This window comes from Podarcis melisellensis (assembly GCF_964234715.1).
Source record: "Podarcis melisellensis genome assembly, chromosome: 5".
Taxonomy (NCBI): domain Eukaryota; kingdom Metazoa; phylum Chordata; class Lepidosauria; order Squamata; family Lacertidae; genus Podarcis; species Podarcis melisellensis.
The window spans coordinates 85840762-85865123 of NC_138537.1; the positions used below are offsets into that span (position 1 = coordinate 85840762).

The 24362-nt window shown below is 42.2% G+C and overlaps 1 protein-coding gene across 1 annotated transcript; it reads right to left on the reverse strand.

Moving 5' to 3' along the window:
* Positions 1-215: 215 nt before the first annotated feature.
* On the reverse strand, positions 216-23082 carry TM9SF3 (transmembrane 9 superfamily member 3). The gene is made up of 15 exons (XM_081913675.1): positions 22922-23082; positions 16243-16438; positions 15282-15404; positions 13583-13743; positions 12824-12901; positions 12041-12172; positions 10171-10337; positions 8258-8352; positions 6512-6642; positions 5348-5487; positions 3954-4022; positions 3699-3845; positions 2944-3027; positions 2729-2805; positions 216-2123 (listed from the first exon to the last, which is right to left on the reverse strand). Exons 1-15 carry the CDS (start codon positions 22997-22999, stop codon positions 2056-2058), a joined length of 1746 nt encoding a protein of 581 aa, XP_081769801.1. The 5' UTR covers positions 23000-23082; the 3' UTR covers positions 216-2055.
* Positions 23083-24362: the final 1280 nt, after the last annotated feature.

Sequence of the window (24362 nt, forward strand, 5' to 3'; positions counted from 1 at the left end):
ACAGAGGCAAACATCTAATCTACTGTGGATCATAATGTGCTATGCATCCCACTACTGTGCAATCTGCAAGGATTTCCATGAAGTTTGTGCAGAACCACTATGCACTGCTACCTGAAAAAATATTGTCCAGTAACTGTATGGAGGATTTAATCTGCTCTATTAGAATTTATGAATAAAACCAGTGTTTATAAAATGAACTGCAAACACTACCAAAATAAGAGGGCCAAAATCATTTAATATCTGTCTGCCATTTAGATATGAAAAGAACTGCAGACCCACCATGGAATTTAACTACACATATAAAACATTTCCAGATAGCCAGCCACAATTCACTTACAGTAAATTGTATTTATTTCTCCTCTTCCACAATTTTCCAAGGTGAAAATAAGTATCCAAGTGAACTTACCTCGGGAAAAACTGTTTTCGCTTTATACATACATACACACACCATACACACAGTTTAGGGCTAACCACCTCCCCTCACAGTAATTTGTCTTTTGGGAACACCTGGGTTATTGGGAATCTGCCTTGCCGATACATGTTAAAATTAATCTCCAGTCATCTTTGAAAACAAGGAACCCTGAAGGCCTTGCTGCAACAAACCTCCAGAAATAATGGTCATTTGTCCACTATCTATTTCACCATCATAGCCTGTACACTTAATAGGTGCCTCTTCTCATGAGCCAGAAAGCTTCTTTCTAAATTAGCAAAGCACACTGGAATTGGAATGTGACCTATCCTCTGGCGTTTTGATATATGGAGAACATGTAGCACTTTATTCAAGAATTGGTATTCTGCAGTACTGCTTGAAAAAAATTTCCAAGTGTGAAATTTATCTATTTTTTACAATCAGAACATTTGTCTGGAAAGTTTATTTCAAATTTTCTGAACACTTAAAGCAGCACTGCTTTAGGTGTTACACAAGTGTCCAGAGATAACTAAACAAAATTAAACTTATAAATTACAAGTTTTTGCTTCTGAAAGAGCTTCAGTCAACAGAAAACATGAGACACACACACACACACACACACATTGCGAGGAAACCCCCCCCAAATTCATGCAACAGCAGGCAGGATGTAAAAAGCCACCTAAATTCACACGTTTGTACATTGAATCATCAGAAAAAGTATTCTTTAGTAAATCTGTACATCCAAATACATTTGGGACCTACATCTAAGTTACATCATTTAATGTTTTATACACTTGTTACCCCTTTTAATCATCAAGTAAACACGCCAAACCGGGGATGGGCGGCTGAGTTAGGAAAAAAGAAAAAAAAATCATTGTAGACATTCAATTATTTTTGTTACCTAGACCACCAAGTGTTGAATAAAAACCGATGGCATCATCTTTATTTACCGTTTTTTCTTGCTAACTGTACAAAAATTGCAGTGCAGAGAATTCCACCTTTGTACTTAAGAATCTTTGGATGGATCTCAGATATAGCTGGATATTCCTTTAATGGCGAACCAATGGAAAGTCGGTCCTATTAGACTGATACTGCATGCAAATATTTGCCTTTTTAAAACAAATGCATGTAACTGTTAGAATAGGCGATGCTGCAAATTATCCTGGTAGCATCCAGTGTCCCCTTACCCTGTAAAATAGCACTAACAACTGGATGGAGGAAATCTTTCCAGAATAGTATTTTAAAGTACCAGAAACTAATCAGCAAAGTTTTAGGATCCACAAGTTTCATTTTCCTTTTTTAATTAAATGGAACAAATGTGTAAATACAGTTTTGTCCTCTTCACTGAAGAGAGCTAGTCTATTTCATCTTTGTGAGCTAGTTTTTGGGAAGATTAGCATGTACTGGGGAGTGATGCCTACCGAATACAATCCAAGCTTTTGCTGAGAACAGTTGAAGAAAGTCAGTAAGAACCTAGGATCAATGAAAACAGATGTTGCTTTAAATGATCCACAAAAGAGAGACCCACAGAGTGCCCAGTGTTAAATACACAATTTTCTCCTTGCGCTTTCTGGTGTGCAAGTTTATATACTCTGTCCCCCACCCCACCCCAACCCAAGGGTTAACTGTTCCAGAGTTCACTTTCCTTAGTCAATTTTCACATTAGTGTAGATTTTTCGAACAAAGGCACTTGTTCCCATATAGCCAATAGCTCCTGCAAAAACAAGGCAAATATATATAGGTTAGATTCGCTTAAGTTCTACAAGACAATGCAATCCTCAGCATATCTGCTACGATTATGTATTACTGAATTCATTAGGGCTTCCTCCCAAGTAAAAGCACATCAGATAAGCTTCAATAATTATGTTTATGTCATACAACCATATTGCCTGCAAAAAAGCTCCTTCCTTAAAAAGCTTAAGATATGCACCATTGTCATTTTTGGTATATAATTTTTTTAAATTACATCTTGTTCACCCTGGAGTGGAAGCTTTTCATCTCAAACAACACATGCATTTCGGCCTAGTGTTTGTGCATGTGCTGCCAAGAGCCATACATATGACAAAAACCTTAAAGACTAAAAATCTGATAAGCTAGCAAACTCATGTTCCCCACCAGAATGAATCAGATCCAGAAAACCAATTTATGGAATGCTTCCCCCCATTTAGGAGTCTTCCTAGCTTGTGTTCTCTGTTTTCTCAATAGACTACGAACTCACAAACAGGATACATGCTAATTTAAGGCTGAAACACAATATAACAGAATGGGCCTGGCAGAAAAGAGAGATGACAGCATTTCAGTATGCTGCAGAAAACTTACCGCACATTATTCCCAGCGCTGTGCTAAATACTGCCATATAACCAAAGTAAAATGATGTCTGAAACAAGCCATACATCCTGAGGGGGAAAAAGAGGAAGAGGAATATTTTTTGTATCTCCCTTATTACCAATAATTAATCTTTGTTTTAAAATGTGAAGTATTAGCTTTCTTAATTTAAAAGGGAAGGAAAATACAAAATGTCAAAGGCTACGTACTTTGTCTTGAAAAAGTAGTAATAAAAGGAGTACATGTAAACATAGATTGCAGTTGAAGCAGCAGACAGAAAACTTGTCCATTGCCTGAAAAACAGACACAAATATTTCAAACAACTGGGAGTAAAAGCCTGGCAAACAGTACAAGAAAATCTAGACAAGAACCGTAACAGGAAGTCATAAAATTTGTTCAACTATTTTCCACCTTGCATGAAAAAACAAACTAGCTTTCTTCATACTGTTGAACAAATTGTCCACTTTTGTGGAACCACCATTTTCCAGTTCTGTTTTTCACACTTCAGAGGGAGAGATTTCTTTTTCTCGGCATAACTTTTAAACAATGCATTTAACATTGGAGACTCATCACTTAAATGGCATTCATATTCTGTTAGGTAAATATTTTTATTTAACTGTAAAAATCTTCCAAGCATTTTACACAACATACACATTATAATTGTCAATAAAAAGATGTCAAACATAAGTAGACCAAAACAATTCAAAATATAATTGAATCACCAGTTTTACGTTTACATTATTTAAAGAGTACACATAAAAAGGCACAATGTTATGTATCTGGTTAGGCTTGCTTAAAACACACACACACACACACACCTGCCTGCCTGCCTGCCTCAAAGGCTACGTGTTACCCCACTGAAAGACAGATTTCTTGCAAGTGCAGAATAGACTTTCTGTGGCACTAATTTTTAGGGTTTTTTGCTGCTCAAGACTGACTTGTAAGTAGGGAAAAATATACTTACCACCTATAGTCTTCTGCATTCAGTAGAAAGTATGTACACACGATTGTCACACATACGGTCACAATGCAGAGAATAACCAGAACTAACATCATGAAGCCATAGACATAATAGATTTTGTAAGCCCAGAAGGAAGTGAATATAAAATACCTACAGAATAAAGAAGCATTGTTTATTGTACAGACATGAACGTTTAATTAAACCAGGCTGATAAGGCCTAGTAAAGCGCTTGCAAAGTTCTCTAGGCAGAAGACTCACATTTCAATGAAAATGGATCCAAAAGGGAGAATCCCACCTAGGCAAACAATAACAGCTGGTTCCATAAACCTGAAAAGAAATTAGAATTAACTTTCTCATTTGACCATAACTCATGGAATAGCTCACTTAAGAGAGGGGCTCTTGCAGAATCACTGAAATCAAACGGATAGCTGATTTAAGGATGCACTGGTGGCAAGATCTAAAAGGACTGTGATCACTTCAGTAAGGTTCAGACCATGTGAGTCCTGATTCTCCAGAACTCTTGCTGGCTTAGTTGCATTCTGCATGCAGTTACTGCTCTGGATTAGAGCGCCAACCCCCTGAATTCTACCTGTGCAAGGAGTTCATCACTGCTAGACCAAAAACATGATAGCAGTTCTAAATCAGGAAAAAGGAACGCCTGTTCTTCAGGCCAAAATTAGGCACACAAAGTCTTCTCCCCTCAGCCATACCCACCTGTCCCCACATCGACAACATGTGTGGGGCAAGTAAGGCTATGACTGCAAAAGAAACAACTGGAAGCTTTAATGTGCATCCCCAATTGTTACTTGGCAGGCTGGGATTGCGTTGGCCAAAAGCGGATTGCAGCAGTGCCAAATCTTTGCAGCCCCAGCCTGAAGGGAAGAACCGGGAATACACTTAAGAGTGAGCTCCCAATTCTTCCTTTGATGTTTTGATCACCTGATGTCATATGATTGACAGCTGGTGACTGCCCACCTGTCAAAAGCAGCCCACAGAGGGTAGCCCAGTTCCCTAATCCTGCTGTTCAAATTATCTACAATACTCATCATTGGTGCTGTGGTATAAACCACTGAGCCTCTTGGGCCTGCCAATTGGAAGGTCTGTGGTTTGAATCCGTGTGACAGAGTGAGCTCCCATTGCTCTGTCCCAGCTTCTGCGAACCTAGCAGTTCAAAAGCATACCTGCACAAGTAGATAGATAGGTACTGCTGCGGTAGGAAGGTAAACAGCGTTTCCCTGGGCTCTGGCACTCGTCATGGTGTCCCATTGGGCCAGAAGCGATTTAGTAATGCTGGCCGCATGACCCGGAAAGCTGTCTATGGACAAACACTGGCTCCCTTGGCCTGAAGCGAGATGAGTGCCACAACCCATCGTCACCTTTGACTGGATTTAACCATCTAGGAGTCCTTTACCTTTACCTTTTATTACAGGCAACAGACCAGAAATAAGACCGTACATTGCCTCAACCACTGATAAAAAGATGTGGCAACTACCAATGACACCCATAGGATTTTTATCTCTCAGCAAGTATTTAACCTAAAATTGAACTGACCTCCTTGGTAGTTTGGCTAGTAAAGGGGCAAGCCTACTTACAAGGGCAACCACCTACTTCACCAGACGCATGAATGCCAAGAGAAGCCATTTATACTTTACCATTTTTTCTCTGGGATTGGACGAGGAACAGCATTGACTCGGCAAGGAAAGTTGGGCTGACCCGAAAGGTTCCGTCCCAGGATTGTGCCAACGAGGTTCAAAGGAAGGATAACAAAGAAGCAGATGCAGCACACAGCCACCTGTAAACTCATAATCACACAAGAAGAGAGGATATAAAATGCATCAAAGCACATGCACCCTTTATAACAATTTCTGCTTCCTAGCAACATTAACCTTAACATGACTATTCAGAATAGCAACACTAAGATTCATTCAGTGAAAGGATAAGTATCTGAAGGGGTGGTGGTGGACAGCACCAGGCATGAATTTGTCTTCTCCTCTCCTGGTGGAGGGAACTTTGGGAGCCCACTGCATCAGCTGTCCTGGAGCTCAGGGTTGGAGAACTCACACTCTGCTTGGCTTCTCCCCCAATAAAGACAGATTGTTGTCTGGGGGTCAGGAAGACCCCCAGGGGGTCCATTTCCAAACTTGGACTGCATTCTCAGGGCCCTCCTAATACTTCCCTCAAGAGAGCAGCGGATGACTTCTTCTTTTTTTAAAATGGGGGAAGTAGGGATTTTTTGTGAACATTTTAGCCGCTGATGTCCCTTTTTTTGTTTGTTTGTTTTCAACTGGAGTGAAAACCGAACTTAAAATAAATTATGTCAAAGAAATATGCTGGATGATTCCTATCTCTGTTGAGGGACCAGCTGCCTTTGGTTTTCCACAATGGTCATCTAGAAACAGTCATTATATCAGGCTAGTTTGCATCCTGAACTGCTTCCATGTAGCTGGCTGTTTTTAAAAATTAACTAAGATTTGTGGTGGAGCTTACCTTCCTTCTCTCTCTCCGCCCCCCCCCCCCCCGCAATCCCTGTTTCTTGGCATGTTGTGTATTTTATGTTATAAGCTGTGGGGCAGGGACTGTCTTACTACAGATCTTGCAAGTCACTGACATGCAGACCCTCAAAAGGGTCCTTGCTTTAAATAAACTAATTATCAGGATGCATCAGTAAACCTAAGCTTTTAGCTTTCTTGTTGATGTGATGGAATTCAAAGTTTTGCATGCAAGTTCCTGCCTACTTTAAACTGTTAATTGCCCAAGGCAATGTACAGCAGCCTTCTTGATTTAATAGATCAAACCTACAGTGCTAATGTACTCACCATTGTTCCAAAGGGAATAGCCCTCGATGCATGATAATAGATGGCAATGAAATTAATGAAGAAGGCTGTGCCACACACCATTGCAGGAATAAGGAATGCCCCAATGAACATCTGCTTTATCCACCGCCTTCCTGCAAAGAGAAATACCCCAATGAAATTAAGATTCAGGACTCAAGCGGCATGTGAACATGTTCCTCTCTGTAACCAAACACTGTGTTGTGATATAGGAATGATTAGGTAAAAGGAAAGCATTATGTATATTCAGTATAGCTCTGAAAAACTAATTTTGGTTCAGGGAAAATATTAATATATTAAGATCAAAGTCCGATAATTTTTAGGCTGGAAATGTCTGGATCCTAGTAGTATCTTTCTTGCGTAGATCTAAAACAGACTCACATCTCAAATGATTCTATCACAAACCTTACTTGTTCAGTGGTACCTCAGTTTAAGAACAGCCCTGTTTACGAACTATTCAGTTTAAGAACTCCGCAAAACCGGAAGTTGTGTCCCGGTCTGCGAACTTTACTTCGGTCTACGATTGGAAGCCGAACGGTGGAAGGGCACCGGTGGCGGGAGGCATCATTAGGGAAAGTGTGCCTCAGTTTAAGAACAGTTTTGGTTTAAGAACGGACTTCCGGAATGGATTAAGTTCGTAAACCGAGGTACCACAGTATATGCTATAGTCAAAAAAGTATTTTGAAAGGTAAAAAAAATGACAATCATGAGTCATTAATACCAGGAATAGCTTCTGTATCTTTTTAGAAAAGGCTCAAAGTAAATTCCAGGGCAGACAGAGGACATTCACCATCTGGTGGCCAGACCTGGTTCAATGCTCTCCTTTGATAGTTACTAGTATGGTAGATCATGGGAATGCCATGGACGCAGTGTATCTTGATTTCAGCAAAGCATATGATAGAGACTCCCTATGGTAACAAGGTGCTAAAATAGGGGCTAGACAATACTATGAGATAGAGCCACAGCTGGTTGAGAAACCATAGCTAACAAGCGCTCATAAAACATATATGCATCCACCTGGAAAAGGGCATTGTCCTAAGCACTCTACTGTAAAACATCTTGGCAAAATTCTGTCTTTCACCTCTGGGATTTTCAAGACAAGGAATAGATACAACTGATATGGTATCTGCAGGAGAATGGCCCTCTTGTTATTTGTGGTGCCTTCTGTCACCTAGGAAAAGTCTGCAGCCTCCCATTCCTCTCCAAAGCCTTAAGTTGGGGTGTATATTTTCCCATAAATGAGAACAGAGTCTGGCCTTCAGTAGATTCCAAAGGGTTTCTTCAGATGGCAACATGTGCTCAAAGGGACATGAGAAGATACTGCAGCACCTGTTCAGCTATTCCGATTATCATGCTGCTGAGGTACTGTGAACAAGAACCTTTCTCTACCTCTGCCACAGGACACAAACATGCTTACCCTTCACTGACTTAACTACCGAGCCCTTCTTGACTCCTTTCTGATCAGGTGGGAGCAATCTATCCCAAAGACAACAGCATACTACTACTGTATTTGCAACATCTAACTGCAGCCAGTGTTAATTTACTCTGCACACTTACTCAAGGTATTCTCGCCACAGAGAAATTTGCTAGGCACAAAGCTGTCTGCAGAACCCAGAAAATTCACAACTGTGCAGGTAATCCCAAAAAGTCAAAAGCAACCCAGGATGGTGATAAGATATTAAATTCCTTCCAAAATTACATTTAATACAAAAGCAATTTTAAAAGTCTCACCTCCTTGCCTGGCATAAAGGCTTCCTCCAAAGTAGCCATTCACTGGGGACGTTGCAGCATAAACAAAAATAGCGGTACTTAGCATTGATCCTCTCCTAAAATGAAAGACATGTAGTTTTGGCTACACAAATGACTGCCTGAAGTCTACCAATGTAAAAAGTTACAAGGAGCAAATTGTGGAAGGTATGCTGAATGTTTAGCTTAAGCTAGTGCAAAACACCAACAATTTAATGTGCAGCAAGAACAAAATCCTAAAGTGCTTTGAACATCTGGATTAAGTATTCCATTATAGCCACAGTTACATGTCACCATAAGCTGCCACACGCTGCTCAATCACACTTCCCCTAACCAGGATCATAAACCTTGGCTTATTGGAAAAACAACCCATGTTCCCAGACTACATTGTTAGCCAAAGTTTGTAGTATGTTCCTCCCCTAGCGTGAGCAGGAGCAATAATCAAGCAGTGTGACTCATTTGTCATAAGCTATGGTTTGCAGCTTACCATGACATGCAAACTGTGTCACATTGCAAAAAAAGTAACAATTAGAACAGTTTAACTGTTTCGGGAATAAGCAACATTAAATTATGTTCAAATATATTTTTAAAACTTTGCCTTAAAATCTTCTCGCCAAATTCTATTACAAGATCTAAATTATTTAACAATTATTCCCTTATAATTAAACACAATTCCTTGCAGATCAGAAGTGCTGGTATCACTGTTGTAGCCTAGCAGTACAAGAATCAAAACCATAGGAGAGACAGCTAATTCCGATGTTGGTCTTTCAATTCACAAGGCAAATCATCATAGGAGACCTCTAGTGAAATTTAAGAAATGTCATTATTTTTCAGATTACAGCAGTCTGGAAACGATACTCATAATTTTTCGTTTCTGCTAAGTTCTACAACAGGGGTAGACAACCTAAGGCCCAGGGGCCGGATGCGGCCCAATAGCCTTCTCAATCTGGCCCACGGACGGTCCGGGAATCAGCGTTTTTTTACATGAGTAAAATGTGTGCTTTTATTTAAAATCCATCTCTGGGTTATTTGTGGGGCATAGGAAGTCATTCAGTTTTTTCTTCCCAAAATATAGTCCGGTCCACCACATGGTCTGAGGGACGGTGGACCAGACCACAGCTAAAAAAGGTTTAAGACCCCTGTTCTACAAGGATCACTTGGAAGCTTCTGGCTTGTACATACAGTTCCAGAGGGTTTCCACAAAAACAAAGTGTCTCTCCAGAAGAGAGACTGGGAGAGCTGCAAGAAGCTGTTTCTCACCACTGGCCCGATGCTCTCTCTTGCTATTCTATGCATTTTTTTTAAAAGCAGACACCCTTTACACCTTTTGAATGAATGTCAGTCGCTGGAAAAACAGTCTTGGAATCCAGCAGGTTTTGGGTTCTTATCTAGTTCATGGCCAAATCATCTCTTTTGAAGTCTGGGACATAATTCATCATTTTTCCTCATCTGATGGGATGCACCTTTCCAGGTTCCCTGAGCCTCTACAATGCTCCCCCAAGTAATCAGTCTGTGTTACTAATTATGCTTTTAATCTGCACATGGAAAGTACAAAAGGAGGTTTCTGCCAACTTCTCCCTTTTTTCATTTGCACCACACTATTTCCAAAGGGTTCCCCAGCCCTCAAGGGGCACAGGGAACAGGAAAACCTTGACATGAACTCTTGTTTTGTTCATAGAAAGAAAGCCAGGATCCAATATGTTGTTTTAAACTTTTCATTTCTGAAATAGTTCTGCACCATGATGGCCGTTGAGAATTATTTATGCACACGGTGGTGGTTCTCATCTCCTGGGCATAGAAAAATTGCCCCAATGTGATCCACTTTGTAAACTGTAAGGAGTTCCTGAATCTCAGCCAAGGTCTTTTAAGATATGATGAAGGCACGAAGCAATACTCACTCTGTGTATAAATCCTCCAGCATTGCAACAATGATCACTATGAAAGAAACTGCAAAGATCTGGCAGCCAGAACCAATCAAAGATGAAAATATTAAAGGATGACTGGATGGTCTGAAGACATCGCCGTGAACCTGTTTCCAGCCATATTCATCACCTAGATCTCTGTCCTGCACACAAAAAAGTTTGAAAACAATCACCAGGAAGGAAATGGCTAGTAGTCAATCCCATTTAAGCAAAAATACCCATTTAAGGAGGAGAAAAAAGAGACAATGGCCAAACTGTTATAGGAAGGAAGCCCTTTGTGAGACGCTATGTATCATGAGATGTGATAAATATTCCAAAGCACTGTACATGAGGGTACTAAAGCTCACTAAGTGCTTGATACAGCGAGGCATTCAGCTGAAGGTTCAGCCAGGCATCTGGCTACTTGTGGTTAGAGTGAGTTGTCATGGTTGGCTGTGATCCATTCTCTTTGACTAGGGTGCTACAACATTTGTATTTTAGCTGTACCCATTCCCTTAGTAAGAATTCCTGGAAAAATAACAACACCAAATCCTGGGGCTCTGTCACTCAAATGCTAGATCCCAGAGAGCTGCTCTCCGTAGACAATCAGCTTAGGCAGGGGAAGGGCATTCTGTGCACAGCACCAGAAACCTTGCTAAGGGCTCTCAAGGACTGCCCCAAGGAGAAAAATCTTTTCTTTCAGAGGAGCTCAAGCTTAGAACCTCCGATGTAAGGAGAACATTCGAGTACTGTGGTTCTTGGTCATTCATTTCCAGTGTTCTAAATGTTGGGTGTTTCAGAGGATCTCTCTGCAACCGTTTGAGCACCGCCAAGAGTGGATTGCTTGGACATAATTCCTGACTTATGTGTTGATTGGCTCCGGAGTCAAAAAGCTCTTTCGCTAATGAGAGCTCATGCTTTTGAGTGTCAATACTCTGCTATACTACCAGTGGGGATTAAATGGCTTGGGCACTTGCCTCAATGTGTATTCAATTGTGCCAGGTCAGCAAGCTTTTGAGAAAGTTCTTTGCCATAATCCACTTGCATTCCTTTCTTTGGAACAAGGGTCAAAAGAGTAAAAGGAATGTTGCTCCAAGCAGCTTTTCTTTTATGAGGCCTTGCATATTTGAATGCTCTGAGACTTTCCAACACCACAGTTGCACTTGTTTGAAGTCTACTCCTTGCACTCCTAAATAATTCCCTATACAGTCATACCTCGGGTTGAATACGCTTCGAGTTGAGCGCGTTCGAGTTGCGCTCCTCGGCAACCCGGAAGTAACGGAGCGCGTTACTTCTGGGTTTCACGCGCATGCGCAGAAGCGACGAAAAGCGACGCGCGCATGCGCAGACGCGCCATCACTAGTTACGTTTAATTCTAGATGCGAACGGGGCTCCGGAACGGATCCCATTCGTATCCAGAGGTACCACTGTAGTGGTAGGGAGTTCTCTTGACTTTCTGTCCAGGCATGTTGGGCTTGGGGGTTGGAAATGCCCTCCAAAGAAGGGAGGGAAGGAAGGAAGGAAGGAAGGAAGAAAGGAAGGAAGAAAGATGCAAGCAATTAAACTGAATATATGGGGGAAACTGACAGAATAGGATTGGCTTCCTAGTCACCAAAAGGACTAGCTGCACCTCTGAAAGTTGAACATAAACTGAGCAGCAAGACACCCCCATACCCATATCAAAGAACTTCAATGTTCCTGCATTTAAGCCCTCACATAAATTACACAGAAACACCCAGAGGAACTGAAATCTGACCGAAAACTTGTTCTAGAGATCCTTTCCTTTCACCGAAAAATTACTGTCATTTTCTAGAAATGAAAATGCAATTTTTAAAAAGAAATAGTAGCAGATAAACAAGACTCTTACCATATCATCCATTTCTTCTTCTTTACTGTATCGTGCATAATCTTTTCTCAGTGTCCTCATTAAAATCATAGAAACCAAGCCCACCAGGAAAATAACCATCATGAAGGAATTGAAGATTGAAAACCAGTGAATCTAAAATAAAAAAGTGGAAATGTGTCAGCTTGTTTATTGTTTAAGCAAGCTACTCAAAAGACAAAATAAATACTGTAGCCCAGCGATGGGGAACCTCAAGAAAAGGGTCAAATGCTGCCCAGAAGGCCTCTCAGCTTGGCCCTTGGGACTGTTCCCAAGCCACGCCCCTCACTGTCCTGCTCCACACCATCAAATGCTCCCCCCACCTGGTTAAAATGTGACTTTGAAATATAATAATGCTTTTTGTTTGACTGGATGGAGAACGGTGGTGGGTGATCATTGCATAGCTGAAATGTAGCCTACTGCACTAAGGTTTAAGAGTCACATCTAATAATAAACAATAATAATAAGGTTGGAGGGGCAGGGTGAAATTAAAAGATTGAAGGAACATATCCTAGAAGCAGAGCTCATATGTAAAGCTAATGGAAGTTAGGGACACTAAAGAAGAAGAAAAAACTCTTGTTGCATGCTGGTGTTTAAATGCCACAGGTTTTAAGTGACCTCCCCAACCTTAACCCTGGTTAAAGATCTGAAGGAGAGTTCACTGTCCGATCTGGACACTACCCATTCAAGATTTAACCAGGACAGGAGTTTTTTGGGTTACTAATTATTATAATGTGCATATACATAAACTGAAGAAAGGAAACATACCCTGTGTTGAAAGAAAGATGGGTCGAGGTACTTGTCAAATCTGTCTTCAAACTTCACGTCTGACCTTTTCCATTTCACCTAGAAAGAAATTAACACTTGGAAAGCTGACAATATTTGGTTATAGGTCTACTGAATTCCATTCAGCAAATCACCTATAGTTAGGAAAAAATAAAACAGGTTGTGAACTGGCAATCTGAGTTGCCACCTTTCTTCGTGACCCTACTCCTGTGACTAACATGCAAGAGAACCTTTTCCTAGTAGGGAGACAGAGACTTGTTTATTTCACTTGTTTATTTCAGTCATTATTTTCTCCATGTCAACTGAAGGACCATCAAAAAAATAGCAGCAAGCTGGCAACCATACAGGAAGAAGGCTGTTGAAGCAGAAGACCGTGTGCAGAGCACCGTTAATATGCAAGAGCCAAACTCAAGAAAATCTCTGCTTCTATACAACCCTTTAAAGCACAAAGGTGCTTTTCAGGGTCTGGACTTGGAAATCCTAAGCATGCAGAGAGACCCAACATACAGCAATCCAGAGCATGAGGTGAGAGAGTAAGTTTTTGAAGATGACCTGCAGTTATATTCAACTGCAAGCTCTATTTTTATATATCGCTGGGAATAGGGTAGAAAGTGACAACGAGAACACCAGTTAGCTCTCAACACAAGGCTAACCGAAGAGATTAGCTCAGCTCGCTGAATGGCCTAGTCACCACTAACGTAAGAGTATAAATAATGTTACCCATGAATTTGAATTACTTACAGAGTAAGACATTTGGATTTTGGTGTTGGGAACTAGTTTAACTTTTCCTTCACTTGTCAGATTCACATCTACAATTCTATTTCCATTATAGCCTATTTCAAGTTTTTTGTACGTCCAGAGATAGTAATCTTCACCATTTTCGTCAGCTTCACCAACAATACCTGCAAAGAGAGGGGAATGGATATAAGTAATATTATTAATCCATGCACCAAAGCAGGTTTTGTTTTACAGCAGGCTTGCCGTCTACAAGTGCGGCCCCCTGAGGGGAATAAAGATGGGCTTCAAGAGTTAGATACTTCCCTGCTGTTGCAGAGATAGAGAGAGATGAAGCCTGAAGGCAAACTCTGCATTCCACGCACACAAAACGATCCCACAGGAATCCAAATTCTGGGTAAGAAAGCTAAATTACACAACATAAAGCAAATGTGTGTAGTTTATTTTGCTTCCGCTAGTCATGGAGAGGGATAAGGAGCAATATAGGCACTGATGCACTCCTCTGAGCACTGTTGATTCAATTCAGCTACACCTTCTCTGAGTTCCCTTCCGAGATTTCACCAAGTTTGCTGCCCATTAACTGATCAATTAAAATAAATTTGGATATAAACATTAAACCTGGAAGTTTAAAATCAACTTACAATGTAATAAAAAAGAGCTATCACACACTGGGAAGGGATGGCTTCCATTTTAACAATCTCATTGCAGTACCCCAGTGGCCTTAAACAGATGCCTGCAAGTTTATCATTATAGATTAAAACTAAATTAACTAAATCTGTAGTAGATTAATCTATCAACCAGACAAATTAAAGCTTGTGCCCCTACTCAAATCAACGGTCTCAAGAACATTACCATATCCTTGGAAAACATGCACGGCTTAAAAAAAAACAACCTTTAAAAATCATGGACCGCTTCACAGCATGCAACCATCAAAGTGTTGTACCCAGTAAAAACAGAGTACAATTCAGAAACACAAGCTTGAAGAACAATCGAATCAATTCAGCAAACTCTAAAACAACAAAATCATTTTATCAAATACAAAATTTCACCTCAGCCTTCCTAAAAAAAAAAATATTCAGTAGGTGCCTAAACACCATCAGCTGGGAACCAATTCCAGAAAGATGGAGCTACCACACTGAAATCCCAGTTTCCAAGTGCACTTCTTGGGATATATGGTAGTCTCAGCATGCAGTGAGGAACACAGTTGCCAAGAAGGGATATTATGGGCAAGGTGGTTCCTAAGATATCGTGGTCCCAAGTTATTTAGGGCTTCAAATGTTAAAAGCAACAGCCTGAAATTGTGCCCAGTAACGTATTGGCTGGCAACCCCAGTCAACAAGCTGTTGCATTCTGCATCCCCTGCAGCTTCCAAGTTAAACCCAAGGGAACCCCATGTAGAGCATGTTGCAGTAATCCGGTCTCAAGGTTACCAATAAAACAGTAAAAAACTAATCAGGTGTGTTGCTCCAGCTGAGCAACACATACCCGTTCCTTCCAGCATGATGCAGAGCTACAAACCCAGAAGCAAGCCTAAGTAGCTTGTGCCAATTCCCACTGCCAGTTATTCAAGGTTCATATGGAAGAGGCAATGCTTGATCAAATAGGGAAGCAAGTAGGATAAAGCAGGACAGAAAGGCGTCAGATAAGATCAAGGGTATACTACTTATTTAAATGTTTTCCGGTTCTGCAGGCAAATATTTCTTACCCCATATTGGCAAGTCATCTATGTACATCTGATACCAATAATGATTTTTGATAGCATAAACAAATGCATCTCTTGTTTGCTTATCCAAGTCGATTTCACAGTAAGTTGTCTGCATCACATCATCTGTGGAAATTATTTTAAAAAATGCATTAATAGTGCATTAATTGAGCCTTGGATATTACACTAACATTATTTACTAAAAAGATCAGTCACTCAAAGATCATTTCCCCACTTTCAACCCCGCTGAGCTCCTTTATGCTGCACTATTGCTAACCCTTACTCCTGAACTACAAATAAAACTAAACCCACCCACAAGGCCCCAAAAGTCTATTGATGGGCATCAAATGCTCAAGGAGTTAAGAGCAACCTATATCCAGCTTTTTGGCTTTGAGTATATACAGCTCTCAGTCCCTCAAAACACACAGGCTGAATAGAACATCACTCCTGCCATGCTTTTCTCCAAACCAATAACCAAATCACCAGATCAATCACACACACACACACACACACACACACAAATAAGACTCCCACAAAAAAGAGAATGTGTATATACCTATACTTAGGAGATAGGATTCTGCCTGTGCAAATTTTCCAGCCATCCTTCATCATGGTTAATGGTAACCAAATTAAAACCCTGGTTTCAAATACTGGTTAATAGCAATTCCCACTAAACCTTTTTCCTAATCTTAAGGTCAACACCAGAATTAACCTTTATGATGCTGAAGACAGGTGTGGGAAAGGCCCATGGAAGGGAACAGGAGTGTGGCCTGCTTCTGAACCCTTAACAATAATTGTGAACATAAGTAGTATCAATGATGGTGTTGGAGGGTTAACGAAGAAGTAACTGAGCTGCAGTAAACAATTTTCTGAACATAAGACAATATACCGGTAATTCCAAGTGTGTGTTTAAGACTTGAACAGTCGTGTGCAAATTTAGAAAACGTCAACAAAAGCAGTTTACCTTTAAATTTAATGTCCAGACCACTGAACTCCAATTCGACTCCTTGCAGTGCTTCTCCGAGCGTTTCATGGTAGTGACCAATGCTTTTTTTGGATCCACCACAGAAAGGGAGAGAAAAGTATTTGTATGTCTCCTGGCGATTGTGGTATGGTCCTACTGTATTCATCCATAAAACAACTTCTTCTTTATCTTGGTACTGAAAAGAAAGCATATTGAAAAGCAAAAGGATTATAAATAAATGTGTTATTTGGAACGGATCAAATATTCACAGGAAAATCTGTTAAGAATGTGCAAAAACACAGTGAGGAACATTTTTGCTTTCAAGGGCCACATTCCCGCAGAAGTAAACTGTTGAGGGCCAACTGAGCTGGAGCTAATTATAGGCTCCCTCCTTGCCACTCACATGAAATTAGGCCAAGCTTGTACAGCCTTACTTTAAAATTAGAACTGCACTACATATTCAAATCCTTTTCTCTCTTGTATCCATCTTCTGCAGATAATAATAATAATATTAATAATAATAATAATTTATTATTTATACCCTGCCTACCTGGCTGGGTTTCCCCAGCCACTCTGGGAGGCTCCCAACAGAATTAAAAGCACAACAGAACTTCAAACATTAAAAACGTCCCTAAACAGGGCTGCCTTCTAAAAGTCAGATAGTTGTTTATTTCCTTGACATCTGATGGGAGGGTGTTCCACAGGGCAGGCGCCACTACTGAGAAGGCCCTCTGCCTGGTTCCCTGTAACCTCACTTCTCACGGGAAGGGAACCGCCAGAGGGCCCTTGGCACTGGACCTCAGTGTCCGGGCTGAACGATGGGGGTGGAGACGCTCCTTCAGGTATACTGAGCCGAGGCCATTTAGGGCTTTAAAAGTCAGGACCAACAGCACCAGGTAGCACACTGTTGGCTGAATTGTGTAAGTTTAGAAGGATAATGAAGTGTTTGTCATTTGTTACATATGGGCATTAAAATGTCCAAGAATCCCATCTTACTTTTGATGGCAGCTCACATTCAGCAGACAAGAGTGAGATGCTGAGTTTTCTCAAAAAAAAAAAGTACCGGTACATTCTGCTTATCATCTCTTGACTTCCTTTGACAAACAATTATTGGTGGTTTGCCACCAAAACACACAGCTCCCTACTGGTGGCACAGCAGTTGCAGATCATTGCACTAATAGAAGCTGCCTCAGCTCTGCCAAGCACAGTGCCCTGGCAGTTGTCCATGCACCCTCACACAAGGCAAAGAAAATCTTGGAGCATAGGGCTACTGCAGTGTCAAAAAGCTGAGGCAGGGCTGCAGCAAGTGGGTAGATAGTTAGGAGAAAAGCAACTGAACAAGGCACAGGGAAGCTTATGAGATAGTTTTTGCTACCTACCTCAAAGTGCACTAGGTTTCTACCTAATTTGGGCTGCTAAATGTAAAAAAAAAGTGCAGTTAAATATATTTTTTCCTATGCAAAAAGTAAGTAGTATCTGTACTCCTTTTTAAGTAAGTGTACACGGGTCAAGTAATCGTCAAGGAAGATGTTAAAGAGGCATGGGTTAGAAATCTAGCTGGAATATGGCATTTTAAGATGGGAATCAATGTCAAAGGCTTCAAAGGAGAGAAGCAATTAAAAGAAGCTAACAGGGTAAATAAGAATAAAGAGTCCTGTGGCACTTTTAGAAATGAACAAATTCATTGTGGCATAAGCTTTTGTGGACTACATTTCCCCCCCATCAGATGCATAAAATATTATCCCAAGTTACAGGTACATATACATTGCTTTTGGGGTGTCTGTGTTATGAACAGTAAGGTCAGAGAGAAACCCTGTCTCTTAGTTGGTTCGTGCCAGGGTAACAACCAATGGGCTGAGTTTGTTAATTGGCTTCACAGGAGGATCAAACTGTTTTAACTAGGAGCATTCTAAAATAAGTTGTTTATCATCATATTTATACCCTGGGGGACACAGGTGGTGCTGTGGGTTAAGCCGATCAGAAGGTCGGCAGTTTGAATCCCCGTGACGGGGTGAGCTCCCGTTGCTCGGTCCCTGCTCCTGCCAACCTAGCAGTTCGAAAGCATGTCAAAGTGCAAGTAGATAAATAGGGACCGCTCCGGCAGGAAGGTAAATGGCGTTTCCGTGCGCTGCTCTGGTTCGCCAGAAGCGGCTTAGCCATGCTGGCTACATGACCCGGAAGCTGTACGCCGGCTCCCTCGGCCAATAAAGCGAGATGAGTGCCACAACCCCAGAGTCAGTCACGACTGGACCTAATGGTCAGGGATCCCTTTACCTTTACCTTTATTTATACCCCACCTTTTTATCTTGACAGGGACTCAGTGTCTGTGTCGTTAACAAAAGCTTATACATCTGTTTGTGTATTAAATTTCATTTAATAAATATATTAAATCTATACATTGTGTATTTAATTATATATTTAATTAAATATATATTAATTGTGTATATTAAAAGTATTAACTATATTACAAAAACTTTAATTTATGACATGGTAATTTAATTCAGTGTATGGCCCACGAGTTCTGTGTCCAAGTACTCTTGTGGCCCACTTAAACTGAGAGGCTGGACAGAGGCTTGACAACCTTATGTCAGGAGTGCTCTGATGGTGTTTCCTGCTTGGCAGGGGGTTGGACTCGATGGCCCTTGTGGTCTCTTCCAACTCTATGATTCTATGACCGCCCTGGTCTAGGATATAAGGCAGATGGCTGCTAGTGAGGTGGGAGGAGAATTCAGTGAAGAAAACATCTCTGAGCCACAAAACTGAAAAGGACTTCTGGCATGTAGGTTTGCGAAATTAATGAAATCTATTCGATACATAACTCAGAAGCTTTCTTTTTACCATGTTATTTCTCTTTCGGCGTATCTTATTTTTTAAACACTTGTTCCATGCCACCTATGCTAACCTCGGGGAAAAAAGCTTAAAACATTGCAGATAACTATAAGGCATAAAATAGGATACATCCGCATGGACTCTGGCTTATCCTGCTGATACAAGCTACGCTGCAATGACCAGCTAGTCCCTCTGTCCTGTAGGAAGCCCCCAATATAGTAATTTATATGAAATGCAGATTTCATGATATATTATTTTTAAATGGGGGAAAAGACCAGTTTGGATTATTTCTGAGGCTTCCAATGGACACTAGGGCCAAACACTTCTCTTGCCCTTCCCACTGTGCATTGACCGGCACAAAGATCCTGGCTTGTATTAAGCCAGTTCCTCATTTTGCCCAGAACAGCCAATTCTGGCTTAATGTCTGTTAACCAACCAAGAAATAAGCCTGATCCTGGCTTCTTTTCCCGATTTAACTATACAGTTGTACCTCTGCTTACGTATCCCTCTGAATACGTTAACTTCGGGTTGCGAACGCGGCAAACCCAGAAGTGTATACTTCCGGGTTTCACCATGTGCGTGTGCAGAAGCGCTCAATCACACCGCGCGCGTACACAGAAGGGTGCCTCCAGTTACAAAGTTTTCGGGATGCAGCCAGGCCTCTGGAACGGATCCCATTCGTAACCGGAAGTACCAATGTATTCGGTCTGACAAAACACAGAACTCTTGGTTAATATACAAACCAAGATGTTTGCACTGAAACCAGTGTTTTCTTCTGTGTTTACCCATTCATCACACCCAAGAGGAGTTGTGGCTTCCTTCCAAGAAGCCGCACACTTTTTGATTCTATGGAAGTGAAATCAGCTACACAAAACCAAACTATGCCTTAGCAGAAATAAGCAGGTTCCCGAAAAAGCTTGCAGTCACTTTACTCCTCCACAGGCCCTTTTGTTGCTGCGCTGTGGCTTAGTGCACCATCCAAAGCAGGGCTTCCGGTTCAGAGAGGTGAATCCAAGGTTTGATCTTGGTTTATAGTTCATGGTTAGTCTGGGAGAGCTAAACAATTAACTCTGATTCAGACAACATGGTAAGGCAAATCTTGGCTTCACTTATTTCAGCACAGCTCCAGAAACAATGGCAGAAAGAAAATCAGCTACCAGCTACTCCATGGGAGCCCACACATTCATGTTAAGCTAATGTTTGGCTTAGCATAACGTGCAAACCAGGACGGTCTGTGGTAGAATACTGCCTAAAAATCAACACAAGAGCATTAAGAATACCATTGTTCCCCAAACTTTCAGTTATATCACACTGATAAGAGAATCTGTTTTTCCAAGCATGGAATAGCTCCCACAAATTATATATCCTCACAGGATACCTATAATGTTATTGAATATTCATCCCCAGTAGCCAATGTTTAACCAACGTTCATAGAGAAGCTTGATTCACAATTTTAAAAAATCAGCTTTCATCAGTATGACAAACAATTTAGGTTTTCCTATTTGCCTTAGACAACCCCTTGTTTCTATGTACATGTTACAAGCATTCCTGCCATTTATCAAAAACTGTTAACAGCTGCCCTACCTATGAAGTAAAGCATTCAATATTCTGCCAGGGAAAACTTTGTTGGTTTAGTAGCACTGTTATACCAGGGATTAAGGCATATGCTATGTGCCAGAATACACTCATCCCTCCTTGTCTTTAACAGAGAGTAGCCTTTGAACAGCACTACATAGGCTAAGGCTGCAGTCCTAGCTCCACTGAATTCAATGTGACTTACCTCTGAGTAGGCATAGGACTGCAGCCTTAGTCTAAGATCTGGCCATTTGCTGTAGTGGCACCAAGACTGTACAACTCTTTGTTGAAAAAAATCTGCTTGCTGCTATCACTGCTTCTGCTTGCCTTTCAATAAACCAGGATATCCCTGATAAAGGGTCTGGAAACCAATGGTTGTGGGAGTTGGGTATGTTTAGGGGAGACTGAGAGGAGCCATCTTCAAATATCTAAAGGACTGTCACATGAAAGATGGAACAAGCTTGTTTTCGCCCATTCTGAAGGGTAGGACCTGAATCAATGGATTCAAGTTACTAGAAATGAAATTCTGACTAAACAGCAGGAAAAGCTTTCTGAGAGCAAGAGCAGTTCGACAGTGAAACACACTCCCTCTCCTTTATTAGAGGTTTTTAAGCAGAGGTTGGGTGGCCATCCATCATGGATAGGTTTTTTCAGAGTCCTGCATTGCAGGTGAATGGACTAGATGACCCTCAAGGTCCTTTCCAATTCTACAATTCCTCTTCCAATAGTTTTCAACAGGTATTGCTTTAAAAAAGGAATTCTGGTTGTTGGTCAGAAGACCAATGACCATCACCCACCTCCAGGAAGTCTGCTTTGGCCCCATTCGCTATGGATGGAAAGGCTGCAGGATGTTTGCTTCCCCACTTGCTGCCAGAAAGAACATTCAGCTCCACTTTAATGAAGGATAACAAACTCTGGAACCATCCACTAGTTAGAAAACCATGGCCTGCCAGGTGATGTGTATGTGAGAGTTGTGCATTACAGTTGGTTGCTTGAAAGGGAGAGCACAAATCTTTAAAATAAATAAATAAACTGTTCGTGGGGTTGTTTTCTGTTGTTGTTTTACAAATTTACTTTGTAAATATGTACTGTGGATTCTTATATTTTACGTTGTTTTAATTTTCTATAACACAATTTGCCACTTTGAATATTCTTTTTATAGAAAGCCATAGAGAGAGGGAAAGAAAGCACACATGAACAGGAAGTCCCAGAATCAAACAATTTCATGGCTTTGCAGGTTCACCTGTAATGCTAAGCCAGCCTCTGGTTTCCTTCTTCCCCACCACAGCAAAGGGTTAGCAGGGGGAAGAGCGAACTGGAAACTTGAACAGTGTGCACCAGCACACTACTTGCTTGTATGAAACCATAGATCAAAATAAACAATGGCTTAACTTGACACGCGAACCAGGTCAGTATTTTATGTGGTGCGCATTTCCTATGTGTTGTTATAGGCTACGTGCTGCAGGTCGGCCACGGCTTATGGCAGCATATCCAAGATTGCACATGCAAGACCCTTGCTTAACTGCTCTCTAATGGGTCAATAACCTGCCACAGAAACGTAGGAATCCCCCACCACCTTTTGCCATGCCAGAAGCCAAGACACGCAGAGAGGCAAGCTGCTGCCTCTCCCAACTTTCACGTGAAGGGACGACTATCACTAGCGCATCCACGCCGCTGTTCTCAAAACCTGCCAAGCCCGTTATGCGATGCGAGACGAACGGTTTTTTGCTTTTTTAAGCGGATGTGGCTGGCGTTTCCCCACCATCACCACACACCAAACTCTCGCAGCGCAACGTTCCCTCAAGGAAGCGAAAGGGGTGGCGATATCCAGCGAATCTCTCCTCCTCCAACGTGACACGAGGCTACAAAAGTCTGACTCGCAATCCTATGCTCGGTGAACTTAACGGGGCCGGGCGGCAAAGGATGGAGCTGCACGGCATCCTGAGCTCGGTCGGCCGCTTCGCCTCCCCCCTCCACTGCAGAAAAGGCGGCTCCTGACGAGGCCCCCTCACCCCCCCAGTCCCAACAGGACAAGAAGCCTTCCTCGCTCGGAGAGACGCGCGACGGGCCCTCGCCGCCACCAAGCGAAGCCCCACTGGGCCCTCTCCCTCCTCGCGGCCCTCAGGACAGGCCTGGAGGAGGCAGAGGGGCCGCCCCGAACCAGGCCCTCTCAGGCAGGGCGGGCAAGCGAGCGACTGACTGACGGCAGGGCGGAAGGAAGAGGGGAGGCCGCCCGACCCCGCCGCCTCAGGCCCTCCGCGGCGCGCCGCCTCACCGTGTGCTCGTGCTCGTCGGCGCGGCCCCGCAGCACCAGCAAGGCCGCCACGCACCACAGGAGCCCGGCCGGCGCCATCCCCGTCTCCACCAGCCGCCGCCGAAGAAAAGGAGGCGCCGCCGCTTCCGCCGTTCCCGCCACGTCATCCGGGCGCACACCGGAACAGCCGGCGCTTACGGCGGCCGGCGCCGCCCAAAAAGGCTCAGAAGGCGCAGGCAAAGGAGAGTGGGGGGGGAGGCGTCGGCGGAGGGGCCGAGCACCACCCCGCGCGATCTTGTGACGCGGGAACGAGAGATAGAAGAGAGAGTGCGGGAGGCGCCCGACGTGCGCCGGGTTTCCGATGAGTGGGCGGGGCGAGGCGAGCTGTCAATCCCGCGTGCGGGGAGGAGCTAGGAACGGCATGTTAAACGCATGCGGGGCCGCGGCTGCTGAATTAAGCGAGAATTTTCCTGAGGTTTTTTTTTCCTTCGCGGGGGACCAATGCAGTGTCGCATCTCCACATTGTCTGCGTCTAACGATTATTTATTAATTTTTGCATCCCGATTTTTTTAAATTATTATTATTATTATTATTACTTTCAAATAAAAAGGCGGGGTGTAAATAAATACAATAATGAATATAAGAATCACAGACAGAAACAGAAACCGCTAAAAACGTAGAAGGGAAAAAAAAGCAACCGATAAAGATCATAGGTTTGGAACAGGAGCGGGAAACCTGATTTTCAGAATTTGTAGTAAATTAATTTAATGTGGTTCAATTTGTAATACAGTGGTACCTCGGGTTTCATACGCTTCAGGTTACAAACGCTTCAGGTTACAGACTCTGCTATCCCAGAAATGGTACCTCGGGTTAAGAACTTTGCTTCAGGATGAGAACAGAAATCATGCTCCTGTGGCGCAGTGGCAGCAGGAGGCCCCATTAGCTAAAGTGGTGCTTCAGGTTAAGAACAGTTTCAGGTTAAGAACAGACCCCCAGAACGAATTAAGTTCTTAACCTGAGGTACCACTGTAATTTGGAAAATTAATTAAAATAATTTGGGAAGAAAATAACAATTAAACATGGATAGAAAGAAAACTCTCTGTGCATGAGTGTATACATATATAAAAACTAGCTCCGTTGGTCAGAGCATGGTGCTGATAATGCCAAGGTTGCAAGTTCGATCCCCGTATAGGACAGCTGCATATTCCTGCATTGCAAGGGGTTGGACTAGATGATCCTCAGGGTCCCTTCTAACTCTACAATTCTATGGTTCTATGGAGATAGTGTGTGGAATGGCATAATATGAGTTATGCCCATGGACCTTAATTCCCAATGTCTACACCTTGACCAGATACTCTGCACATAGGCTGCATGCAAGAAAGAAGTGAGATGTCTACAGTTCCCTTACAGTTCTGCTGTCTGCTCTCCTCCAGACACTGGAGACCTGCTTGCCATAGCAGGT

Bases quoted from the DNA above. Each gene is read 5' to 3' on its own strand.
- TM9SF3 (XM_081913675.1), bottom strand. From the start codon at position 22,999: ATGGCGCCGGCCGGGCTCCTGTGGTGCGTGGCGGCCTTGCTGGTGCTG. The intron at 15,405-16,242 runs GTAAACTGCTTT...TAATTTCCACAG, and splicing joins TCTGGACATTAAATTTAAAG to ATGATGTGATGCAGACAACT. The intron at 8,353-10,170 runs GTGAGTATTGCT...CTTTCATTTTAG, and splicing joins CTGGAGGATTTATACACAGA to GAGAGGATCAATGCTAAGTA.